This window comes from Hevea brasiliensis, chromosome 13 (assembly GCF_030052815.1).
Source record: "Hevea brasiliensis isolate MT/VB/25A 57/8 chromosome 13, ASM3005281v1, whole genome shotgun sequence".
NCBI lineage: Eukaryota > Viridiplantae > Streptophyta > Magnoliopsida > Malpighiales > Euphorbiaceae > Hevea > Hevea brasiliensis.
The window spans coordinates 17,555,136-17,568,134 of NC_079505.1; the positions used below are offsets into that span (position 1 = coordinate 17,555,136).

The following is a 12,999-nucleotide window of genomic DNA, read 5'->3' on the forward strand; positions in this document are numbered from 1 at the left end:
TTTATCAAATGGATGTCAAGAGTGCATTTTTAAATGGTTATATTGATGAGGAAGTGTATGTTGCACAACCTCCATGTTTTGAAAATCATGAACATCCAAATCATGTTTATAAACTTACTAAAGCCTTATATGGTTTAAAGCAAGCTCCTAGAGCATGGTATGAAAGGCTTAGTAAATTTCTTTTACAAAATGATTTTCAAAGAGATAGAGAGAAGGGAATCAAACTTAACCTTTCCATAACCACCAGATCCAATATTATTTGCTTCTGAAAAATTACTGGTGTATTTTTTAAGCTCTTCAAAAGAAAAGCATCCGCCCCTTTTAATTGAGGAACACCAGCACCTTGCTCTTAGTTGAATCGAGTGTGCTGCATTTTCAGTGTAAAGCAACAATTAAACATGATGCACTCCATCCGAATCAAAAACAATAAGTAATGGTTAAATCCTTATTGTACCAGAAAGGATTGTTCCGTTCGGTTGCTCTTTTTCGCTCTCTTCTTTTGATGGTAAGCATAAACCCCTTCAAGAAGCAACAATAGTACAAAGGGCGTAACCACCAGAACGGCTCCAATGATAATGCCGGTGTTTAATGAGTTGTTTGATCCTGTAGCCTCTCCTAAATGACAACTCGGAGGAGGAGAGAATGGTGTTATAAGAAGAAAAAGAAAATGATGGAAAAATCTTAATAATACATGGATTTTGGAAGTACCAAAAAATCTTGATAAGAATCTCCATGAAAAAGTAAGGTCCAAATGGTTTTGTAGGATTGAAATTGGCGTTGCTTAGTACAAACGCAATCGAGAAATAACACTTGATTGAAATGATCTTGGTTAGATGGAAAGACTTCAAGTTTTAATTCTAAGTACGAAAATGGATCCTTTCTCTGATTACTTATAGAAACTGAATCCACAGGAAGTTGCTTGGAACTAAAAGAATCCATTAGTTCTTTGCACGAGTAAAATATAATTTGTTTTGTTGTCCAAGACGAGAATGAAGGAGCTATGAAAACTAGAAGTCCTGTGTATGGATATGCACATTTACATTTGAAATGGATATCCGATTTGAGCAATGAGAATAGGCTCACAATTATTTGGTAGTGACACATTAGAAGAATTAGGTGCAGGAATGGTACGATGTCTGCCGATACTCCTGTTTCCTTGCAAACTAGGTTGTTCACGAGTGCGCAAAGTCCAACAAATGAAACAAGCATAAGCTGGTCACTAGAAGCGAAGAACATCCCTGCCATTTTAACGTTTTAAAACCTTGAACTTTAAGTTTTTGTTAGCACAATGGTTAAAATTTCTTAAGCATGAATAAAGAATGCAACTCACATTACTTCAACTTGCTTTTGTCTGGTATTGGAGAATACTCGGCAATTAAATTGTTTCTTAAATCAATGAGTTGCGATCGGTCTCGTAGCTTGTTCCAATATCTAAAGTGCCATTGAGTGTATTGTTACTTAGATCCTGTAACCATATTAGCCAATGCCATCATCGGATATAAATGTCTAGCTAGGCTTCTTTGTGCGAGAATCCTAAAAATTAACGATTGATTATCCTTTGGCGTTTCTTGACATCCTAAAATTAAATGTTGGCTACTAGATATCAAGATGATACGCACTGCTCTGTAAATAAGGAAGGTGAAGAAGCGAGTTGGAATTTGTCCTTGAAGTTGTGTATTTTCCATCACTCGCCACACAAAATTATAAGTTATGCTAACAATAAAGACTAAAACCCTTTTCAACTTGGATAGAAAGCGATTGCATGTCAGCCACAGACAATGACAAACACAAAAGCACACAGGCGGGACACATATATCCGTAGTACCACCTTTAAGGCCTTATATATTTTTATTTATGTTCTTTAATGGCCTTTCCTAAGACATAAGATGGTAGAAAGGCTTGTAGCAAAAGCAATATTTACATAAATATAGATATCGACTTCATAACAAATGTCGACATTACATGAATATATATATATAAGACGAGAAGAAGGCTTGTGTTCTATTGTACCATCTAAGAAACTTGTAACAAAGGACGTGAATAATTACACAAGAACTAGTTCCCTAGCGTGCATGTGAAAACAACATTGTTTCCATCAACAAAACCAAACACAAAACATCACATGTTATAACTACAATGAGATGAAAAGTTTAGATGAATAGAGTTAAAAATTAAAATCAGGGAATAACCAAACAATGACGGAAAGGAGAACTTAGAAAACTAAAAACCCAACATATATGTTGATCTATAGATTTGGAATCAAAAGAGGTGTACTTCTTACAGATTCAGCTATCAAAGGGTGTGTTGATTGACAAAAAGTGTGGTTGGAGAACTTTGTTTTGTTGATTTTTTATTTTCCAAAAGTATTTTTTCTCAATTACAAGAATACCCTATCCTCCGCATTGATATCTTTACTTTTTTTTTTTTCTCATTCTTATTATGTTCTTCTTTAATCCTTAATGTAGAAGGAGATGATTGTATAGAAAGCCATGTTTTGTAAGATAGAACAACAACAACTAAGCCTTGACTTCAAACTAGTTGGGTTGGCTATATGTGTCCCTTTTTATCATTCAGCTCTATTAGATACCAAATCTACATCAATATCCAAAACTCATAAATCTTTTGACACCACTTGTCTCCACATCATTTTAGGTCTCCTCTTCCCCTTCTTACTCATTTCTCTACTAACTTATCATACTTTCGTTGGGGCATTTGATTCTCCGCATTTGACATGACCGTACCATTTTAATCGATCCTCTCTCATTTTATCTCCAATATGTACTACATGTATTCTTTGAAAGATGTGATCATTTCTAATCTTATCCTACTAGACATCCATCTTAACATCCATATTTCTGCCACTCTCATTTATTAGATAGAAAATGATAGAAATTAATTTATGTAAATGTCAAAAACACACTACAGAGATGAGCATCTTTAGATTGGCAAGTAACAATGTATTTTTAGATAGAAACTGCTAATGGTCAATCAATGTATTTGCATAAATGAGATAGCAGTTAAAAAGGAGAAGAATAACTTTTTAAATCTTACTATTTCAAGGGAGAAAAAAAAAACGAAAAAAAAAAGACAACTATATAAAAGGAAATAACATGTAGAGAGTAAGAACAAAAGGACAAGGAAATGGATATAATCCAAAGGACACAACATAAATTTGATAAACCTTTGTTAATATTAACATAAACTCAAATCATGTATCTTTTTTATGCATTCCTATTTTAATTTGTATTTGGATTCTTCCTCTCTTGCTTAAAGGTGTAGGATACTCTAGCAAGGTTTGAATTAAACACAAAAAAGAATACAGACATAGCACTATCCCATTTTCTGCAAATATGATTTAATGTTTCTTTATGCCATTATTAAAAGAGAAAAGAAATATGACATTGAGACTTGAAAGTTAGGTGTGAGGGAGGGGATAGAGAGAGACATACAATGTTGTCAAAGACTGCAAGGTAGAAATCCAAGGTGGAAAATTAGATGCATCAAAACTATTATTGCTCATGTCCCTGCAGACAACTTTCAAGTTAAAAGATGCACATAGACAACAATATAGTTATTTTCCTACTACTATTACTGATTATATTAATAGACTGCACAAAATCTTACAAGTAACTGAGAATATTCATTCCAGTAAGGTTGGGAAGAGGTCCACTCAATTTATTGTTGGACAAAAACCTGATATTGATCACCAAGAGGCACAACAGAGTGAAAATCCACATATAAACTACTAATGATGAGGGTAAAACCATTATAACAGCTTTATCCTGAATGCCTCTCTTCCATATACTTACAAATCACTGACATTGGTAAGTTTGTTGAGGTTTGAAGGGACAGGTCCAGTCAATGAATTCCTGTCAAGGCGCCTGCAACCAAGATAAGACATTCAAGAAAAAATTCACCAGCAGGAACATCAACATGAAGTCATTCAAGTTTGTCGTATAGATACTCACACAACCTCCAAAGTCTGCACAAGGCCAAGGGTAGAAGGAATACTGCCAGTGAGCTTGTTGCTGTCAAAAAGCCTGCAGAATAAAAGCATCTGTCAAAAATCAATGCTTGAATTGGCAGGTGTGCATATGATTAAGGTGATATTCAATTGAGAAGATCCACTAAGAAAAATGAGTAAATTAATAGTTTCATCTGTGATTATTATTTCTTTGCAATTTAATTCTAAAATAGTCCATCAAATTATTTTTTATCGGAGAATAAGATTCTTCAAAACACACAACTTAGTTTCCCTTTCCTTTTTTATTTTTATTGTAAAATTTACAATACAGCAGAAAACTAAACAAATTATGCGGCGATGATACATCATGATAAAGTCAACAAAGGCAACACCCATAAAAAAGATGCGATTTAACAGAGAAAAATTATGCAACTTGGAAATGATGGTTAAAAACATATTTACTACTGTCACAGCCAATGAAACTTACACATGTTTGAGACGCATGTCCGAACTGAAAAGTTCAGGTGGGATTCTGCCTGAAAGCTGATTCTTTCCAAGATGACTGTTAATAGTTTTTACACTTTAATTAATGGAAAATGATTCAATGGTTTTAAAAATAAAAATAAAAAAAATAAAAAAAAAAGCTCCAGCTTGCTGTATAGTGCAAAAAGATTTTACGTACAAGTGTTTTGTTTTAATTAGCATATCAAGACCAGGTGTAGTCCCTGTGGAGATGGGGATGGGCCCTTCAAGCTTATTGTCAGTTAGATCCAGCCAAAAAAGTTGAGATAGATTGCCAATTGAAGGTGGAATTTGACCACTGAATTTATTAGAATTTAGAGATCTGCAAACAATGATTTTCGGGAAATGTTGGTCCGGATATTAACAACACTTCAAAATAAGTGGAAAATAACAAAGAATAAAGCCTAATATTGAACAAAACTATTAGAATTAGTCTAAATGCTGATATGGGGAACTAAAATTGACCACCCAACCAGCATCTCGTTTGCCATTCACAAGAAATAGTATGTTGATTTTCATACTTCAATAAAGCAAAGAAAGCTTGCAAGTTGAAAATCCTTACAAAAAAACCAGCTGCTGCAGTGATCCTATTGAATCGGGGATAGGACCAAAGAAACCACAACCAACCATAATTCTAGAATACAAGTAAAAATCATTTCGTTAATTAGAGAATTTTGACAAAAAGGAAAATTGGATGTCAATTAATACTTTGGTGAAACATTGTGTGTTCTTACAAGTTTTCTAGCTTCTTCAGACTCCCAATTGATGTTGGCAGAGGTCCTCCCAAATCCTTGTTGTATGATAGATCTCTGTATGAAGATGCCAATAATCAGAAATGATAATAAGAATCCTTGCTCTCGAAAACAATCTATATTCTATCATTTTCTTGGTGAAAACAATCCCCTGTTCTGGATAGTGTACAAGAAGCAATCTTAATCTTAAAGCTACAAAGAGCCCTATGGATGATGCATCTGCTTAATAAGTGCCTCACGCATTGAGCATGATCCTAGAGAAATGTAGGCTTGCATGCTACAATCTAAATAGAATAATAATAATACTACTACTACTAATAATAATAATAGCTGACGATGGCTCAAACATATTTAGTTATGAGACAGATCCTAAGCATCAAAGAGGAGATAAATTGCAGGCCAAGGACCTACATAGTTTGAAGTTCTTGTAAGTCTGAGATATATCCAGACAGCTGTCCTTTCAATCCCATACTTGACAATTGTCTGCAATTAAGAATAGTCAGGTTAATCTCAAAATCGGGAGAAGAAAGAATTTGCCAGCCTCAATTAGCATTAAAAGATGAAGTATTGCCAATTAATTACATGGAATTCACACGTGAATTGATGCACTTTATGCCGTCCCATTGGTCTCCACAAGGGTCTTGACCTTCCCAGCTAGGTGGTGTGTTTTCCCACATACCCTTAAGAGCCTTCACTGCAGCAACTGCATCAGGGATCGAAGAAATCATTTACATGATTCAAGTTATCAGTATTTGTATTGCCTATTTGTACGAAACATATTGTAGGATCTATAAAAACCAAGATATGAAACTGCTCCTGATTTTCTCTTAATCCATGGAAGAATTTTCAGGGCATCATTAAACCATGTAAGAAAAGAAAAACCTGCTATGAGTGTTTTGATGAAGTACTCCTAGACCCATGCTTACTCTATGATTTGAGAAAGTTAGCACTTCAGACAAAAAAAAGGGCCATATTCTAACTCAAAAACTCCTCTTCCCAAAGACATAACTAACTCTGATACCAATCCTGGATCTGGAAATTGCAAAGTTGCACAAACCCACAAATGCAAGATAAACATCCATCTACTTAAAAGCAGCTATCTAACATCTCCATTTTGAAGTTAATCTATGGTTAGTTAAGAAGGCCTTAAGTTGCCAGTGAACATGAGATATTTTCATCCAAAGAAAAAGTTACAGAACATGCACCAATTGAAAGAGTTAAAGTTGTCATTGGCATATCAACAAATTCCTAATGAACAAAACAAGAAAAGGAGAATACTAATCGTACTGAACTTACCATCATCAATGTCAGTCCGTGCTGCTATGCTACAAATTTGGAGGGAAGCAACCAACAGAAAAACCAGAATTTTTGGATTCATCTCCGAATAACACCTCATAAACTCTTTGTTTTCACTCTCAAATTTTGCTTAACTGAAAACCCGTTGCCGCTGGCAGGGCTAATTATTAGATTCATCCATAGTACTAAAAAACTAGTACTTTCTTCTCATTCCTATAATATAGAGAGTAGATCCCATCTGATTGTGAGAAATGATGCATGTACACTGAGTATACCTAATAATTTTAGACCACGTCAATGAGCATAAGTCAAATATCAAATTTTTTTTAAAATGACAAAAATAAAAGAAAATTATTAAAATATCGAGTATTTTTATATCTTAATAAAATTATTAAAATTTAAAAAATAAAAAATTATTTAAAAAAATAAATGAGTAAAATATCTTCTATTTTTAAAAAAATCCGTACCAACTGTTAAAAAAAAGTCAAAAAATTTTTAGCTTTTGATTCTTTCAAACGGTTTCCGCGAGTTGCCATTTTTGTTAGTTTCTTGATTTGTGCTTTTCACTTTTAATTTTTTTTTTCTTTCTTTTAAGACAGGATGGGACCCTAAATTAATAAAAATATTTAAAATTGATTAAAATATTGTTAAAAAATATATTTAAAAATTATATTATTATTTTTAAATTTTTATAATTAACATATATCAAATTAAAATTTAAAAATTTTTAATAAATCATTTTAGATAATTTTTTTAATAGCAATTCAAATAATAATATTAAACAAAATTGATGATAAAATTTTAATTTTAATTTTGAATAATTTAAGCTTGTTTGATAAAAATGAAACTAAATTTTGAAATAATATAAACAATTTGTCATAAATAAATGATTTTGATAGATCTCTAAAAATATGGAAAGCATTATATAGATGGAGACATCATTTAAACTTAGGGGAGGCGGGTGAGTATTTGAACTAAATATTTTTTTATTAATTTAACTGAGTTTTTTTAATTTTTAATTTAATTAATTAATAAAAATAATAATCTTTTAAATTTTTATAATATGAAAATTTTATTGAAATAATACAAATTTAATCTTTTAAATTTTTATTAAAATATTTAAAAATTAAATATAAAAATCTATTAAAAATTTAATCATGTTTAATATATTTTTAATTAAAAATTAAAATTTAGAAAAGTGATGATCCTGCTAACCCGCACCGCTCTATCACAACGATTTTATTATAACCTTTGATTATGGTGAGATTTATGTGAAATACACTATAAGTAATTATTATAATAAAACTGTTACACATAAATTTAATAATATTTATATAAATAAATTATCATCAAGTTGTTTGGAGTCACCATGCTGACTTACAAATACATGTACTTTAAATTTTTAATTTTAATATTTACATTATTAATATTTTTATATTTATAATTAGTATTAACCAATTATAATAAAAAAATATAAATTTAGTGTTAAACAAATTGTTAAAAGGCATATATAAAATGAATTAAGAATATATAGAATGTCAAAATAACATCTTAAATAATTAAAAAAAAAATTATACAACTAAAAAGAAAAAATAAATCAAGAAAATATACTTTCACTTAAAAAATTAAAATTAATGAAATAATATTTATGTCTGTAATAATATGAGATTATTTAAATAATGTTACGTAAATTATATATTAATTATATGAAAATAAATTTAATATAAAAGATATTTAAAGAGATAATGTATCATAATAATGTATAATTCTCTCTAAAAGTCAAAGCATATTTAAATTGGTAGAGATAACATAAAATTTATATTTATTATTATTTAATCAATATGAAATAAATTATAATAATTAATATGTAAATAATATATATATATATATATTAACTATAATGCATGAATGTAAATGTTTTAAATTTATTGTTACTCCATATTTTATTTGTATTACTTTTTATCTCTTAAATTTTTAATGAAAATTTCATGTTAAAAATAATAAAAATATACCAACATAATAGAAAATTAATTAAAGATATATAATAATTTGAGATTAGTTAAATCATACGATCATTTTCACTACTTTAAATTTCAAGATTTTTATATTCTCATAATATATTAAATAAATATAATATATTCAAACATTTTTTATTTGGTTATTCTAAAAAATAATATTAATGAACTGAAAGCAATGCTGAGGGCTTACAGCTCCTTGAACCCCACAAGTAACGTTCATGCTGAATTTCGCATAATCAATGTCATTTTATGGGAAGATTATAGTAGCTCTCAGTGCAGATAAAAATAATGTTTCAAATGGCAGAAGTTAATGTTGGCTAGAGGGGACCATCCCCTTTCATTTTTTCATAAGCTTTCACAGTCTTAAAGCAAGCTTAGCGTTAGCTCAACTCGAATATTATAGATGAGTTTGAATAAGTCTACCTTGATTTTAATATATTTAATATGTGTTAAATTCGAATTATAATATTAAATCTCAAAAAGACTTGACGAAAACCATAAGACAAAGTTGGAATTTGGAATTCTATTACAACAGGTATGTAAATTTAAAATATATAAATAATCACACAATTACATTATATATGGAAGAGAAGAATAATAATATAAGATTTATGTGATTCGACCGTAAGGTCTACATTCATGGACAAGATTAGAGAAAAAGTTCTGATACAATCACTCAAAACTCTCAAACCCTAATTTCAGTATGTTTTCTAAATATCTAACAAATCTGATGCTAAAGGTAGAAATTATAATATTTATACTAATCTATATTAGTCTGTGCCCTTCGTTATCACTACAAATCTCACTTTCTATTCCAATCAAATCACAATATGAAACTTTCAGATTAGATCATAATTTAGATTCATAAAAATATATTCAAAATTCATGTCACATAAAATAATAAATTCCAAATATAGTAACTTTCTATGATTTCCATTTAATTTCTTTTTATTCTTTTATACTCCAAAAAAGTTGTCAATCACCAATTTAGTCCTTTTCTTTTTCTTATGGATGTTAAAAGATTTTTAGTCTTTCTAATTGTTCTGAAAAATATTATTATTATTATTATTTTAAATTTAAGGTTATACACAGTATGAATATTTAATGAAGAAAATATATTATAATTATCATCACCAATTATTGTTACTATTAACTATGAATGACAATGGATCAAGTATTCTTGAGTATCCAACCGAACCGTAATAAAACAAGATTTGATAATATATAATTAAATTTATGATGTGTTTGTATTTCAAGAATAACATTAATATCAGATTTAAATTTTACACGTTGAATATCCATTATCCAAATCTGTATATATAAATAATTAATTAAATATAAAATATATATTTTTATAATAATATTTATAAATCTTTATATATTATATTTTAAATAAATACAATTCAGATATTTTATAAAATTACTAAATTTTCAAAATATAAATTATTAATAAAAAATTGTTATTTTCAGCTACCACTGATTGCTATTCCAGGGAACTTCTTACACGCACACTCATTCAATGAATAATTGACATATTATTAAAATAATTATAAATTCTAGTACAAAACATGGTAGGTTCCACTATAAATATAATTTTTTTAATTTCCAATTAATTTGGGGTATAAAATAATTTATACGCCTTGGTGCAATTAGGAATTTTTTATTATCCCAGCTTATAATTGATGTATTAATGAATATATAAATTAACCATTGTAATTTTCACCACAAATAATGGTGATTGATCATTGATAGATGAATGTATATATGTTTTGAAAAATAATTTTATTTTTTTAAATAATAAAATCATTTTCTCTAAAAGTGATTTAAACTTTTCTCTTAGCACAATATATTTTTTATTTATTAATTCTTAAATAATTCGAACAAAATATATATATATATATATATATATATATATATATAATATTTTTTTGAAATTTATATTACTAAAAATTTTTTTTTCTTGAAATAATTAAATCCTCAAACTAAAATTCATAAGTTTTAAAAATATAAAATCAATATTCAATTCATTGAAAAATAAAATTATAGTTATAGGCATTGAATTAATTGAATTGGCTAGCTAGGTTCAAATATAAATAGACATATAAAATATTTATTAATTAAAAAAGAATATTCAAAATAAAATTGAACTTGCAATGAAAAAATTTTCATTATAGTTATAAATAAATTTTTCACATATATCCATATTAAAAAAAAAAAGAGCTCCTCCAAATTCAATAAAACTCATACCTAAATTATAACGCCCCTCACCTGTCTACAATATAGCCGAGCAAGGTGTGCTACATTCAGTGTCAGAGCACCCTATGTTATCCTGTCTTATACTAAATTAATTTAATTATATTATTTTAAGTGTAATAATTTTTTTTATCACATCTTATTTTTTTGTGGAGACCCAGACAGAGTCTCCTCTACTTTTATTAATTCATGGTGGGTGTCACTGTTTACCTGTTAAAAACAAATTATATCCATTTCATTTTTCATAAACCATGTCATATCATCACAATACTTAAAATCATTTCAAGTAAATACAATACTTCATTTCATTCGTATAAAATCAAGTACAATATTTACAATTACCAAAATGAATTATATCGTTTGCTTATATACAATGGACAAAATAAAAATCTAAACATGCATATGAGCCCTACCCAAAATAACAGTCTGAGGTGACAACCACCCTGTAGCAAATCTGATCAAAATCTTATCTAGCACTACTGTTACTGACGACGCTGCTGCTGCTCTCCTGTACCTACGCGATGGAAAAACCAACGCGCTAAGTATAAGGCTTAGTGGTGCATAAAAAAAAAAAAAATAACTAGACAATTAAAATAATTATCCTATTGTAATTTCATAAACTTCTAAGTTATTTACATATTTTATAAAATTTTGAGAGCAAATAAATTATTAGTATCTTCTTTGTTCTTTTATGTCATTTTTAATCTTATTGTTCATATCTGTAATCTCTTCTTGTAATTATTTAAATTTAAGACTTATTACATATATCTGTGTCCAAGTAACCTATGACAGACTATAAAGACTGGATACACGGGAGTATACTAGTTAGACATTCATATGTCTATCAAGTATACCACAGTCATATCAGGCACTAGGCCAGCGGGCAGGCATAAAGCCAGTAATGATAATAGGCATTGTGGCCAACAAGCAGGCATAAAGCCAGTAGAACAACCATCTCAGACATATGTTGTCTGTCAATGATCATTCATGTGGGCAGTACTGCAATCTGTAGTCCCTAATTGGTATACCAATCGATCCATGCTATATAAAGAAGTCTAGGTGTACTTTGGGCAAAATAGAATTATTAAGTATTTATAATTTCATAGTATGTACTAATTGTATTTTCATAGCATTTTCATGCCACTACATGCCTATTCATGTTATTCTTATGTTTAACAAATTATTTTAGTTCATTCCATGTCATATGCCAAGTCATTTTATGAACCTTTCTCAAGGTCCAGATTTGGTGTCCTAAATTCATCTAGCAAATTGGTTAAGATGGGGCCACTGTTTGGCCACACTTCCTTCATGGAAGTTGTTCTAATATGTCTTGCCTTTATTTTCCTTTTTGAATCATGTCATTTGGAGTTTTAGAACTCAAGTTATAGTCAAATAACCACAACTGGTTCATGGTCTCATTCTGGGTCCAGATTCAGGCAGATTCTAGAGTCCATTTTTCCCTAATTATTTGGACATGTCACAGTCACTTTTAGGCCTAGTGTTCTTCATAGAAGTTGTTGCCCTATGTCTTGTGGTCACTCAAAATTTTTAATCACAAATTTTCAAGTTTTTTAGAATTAGTTATAACCAATTAACTGGCCTGGACTTAAGTACCCTATGTCTACAGGATTCCAGGTTCAGGTCAGTAGCTTTGACTCCCATTTTAGGGTTCTTACACTCAAATGTTGAGAAAAGTTTCTAAATCAAAGTTGAAGCCCTATCTCTTAGGTTTCCAGAACAGTTTGACTCATCCCATTTGGGATTTCCTAGTGAGAGATATGCTATAAACACTATTCTGGGGTCAAGTGGTGGTTTAGTCAAATTCCATATTGTGATGAGCTGACTTGTTCTAGCAATTTGGCCTAGTTCCCTTGGGTTCTGGGTTCTGGTCAATACATCAATATTGTAGATCTATATCTTATAAAAATTTTAGCATTAGTTTCATTGAATTTTCAATTTTGTAGACTAAGTTATGGCATTTTTACCAAAACTGGTAGGATGGGTTCAAGTCCAGAATTTCTGGACAATTTGGTTCTAAATAGTTTTATTGACACATTTTGGGCCAGCAATTTGATTTGGTTTTGTAACACCCCTATGTTCGGTAGTGCGTTCTACTGTTCCAGTGACCAGTGTTGTCCGGACAGCTAGGATGCCTAGAACTACACTTAGATATGGGTGAGGAGACATAAAATAA

General features: G+C 29.6%; 1 protein-coding gene across 1 annotated transcript; it reads right to left on the bottom strand.

Annotated features, from left to right (window-relative positions):
* Nucleotides 1–1,331: 1,331 nt before the first annotated feature.
* LOC131172110 (leucine-rich repeat receptor protein kinase HPCA1-like) lies at nucleotides 1,332–6,616 on the bottom strand. Its single transcript, XM_058133061.1, has 12 exons — nucleotides 6,535–6,616; nucleotides 5,821–5,941; nucleotides 5,650–5,721; nucleotides 5,221–5,295; nucleotides 5,049–5,120; nucleotides 4,647–4,784; nucleotides 4,452–4,526; nucleotides 3,969–4,040; nucleotides 3,810–3,881; nucleotides 3,625–3,693; nucleotides 3,450–3,524; nucleotides 1,332–1,431 (listed from the first exon to the last, which is right to left on the bottom strand). The coding sequence occupies exons 1-12, from the start codon at nucleotides 6,614–6,616 to the stop codon at nucleotides 1,332–1,334; spliced, it is 1,023 nt and encodes a 340-aa protein (XP_057989044.1).
* Between the last annotated feature and the right edge of the window lie 6,383 nt (nucleotides 6,617–12,999).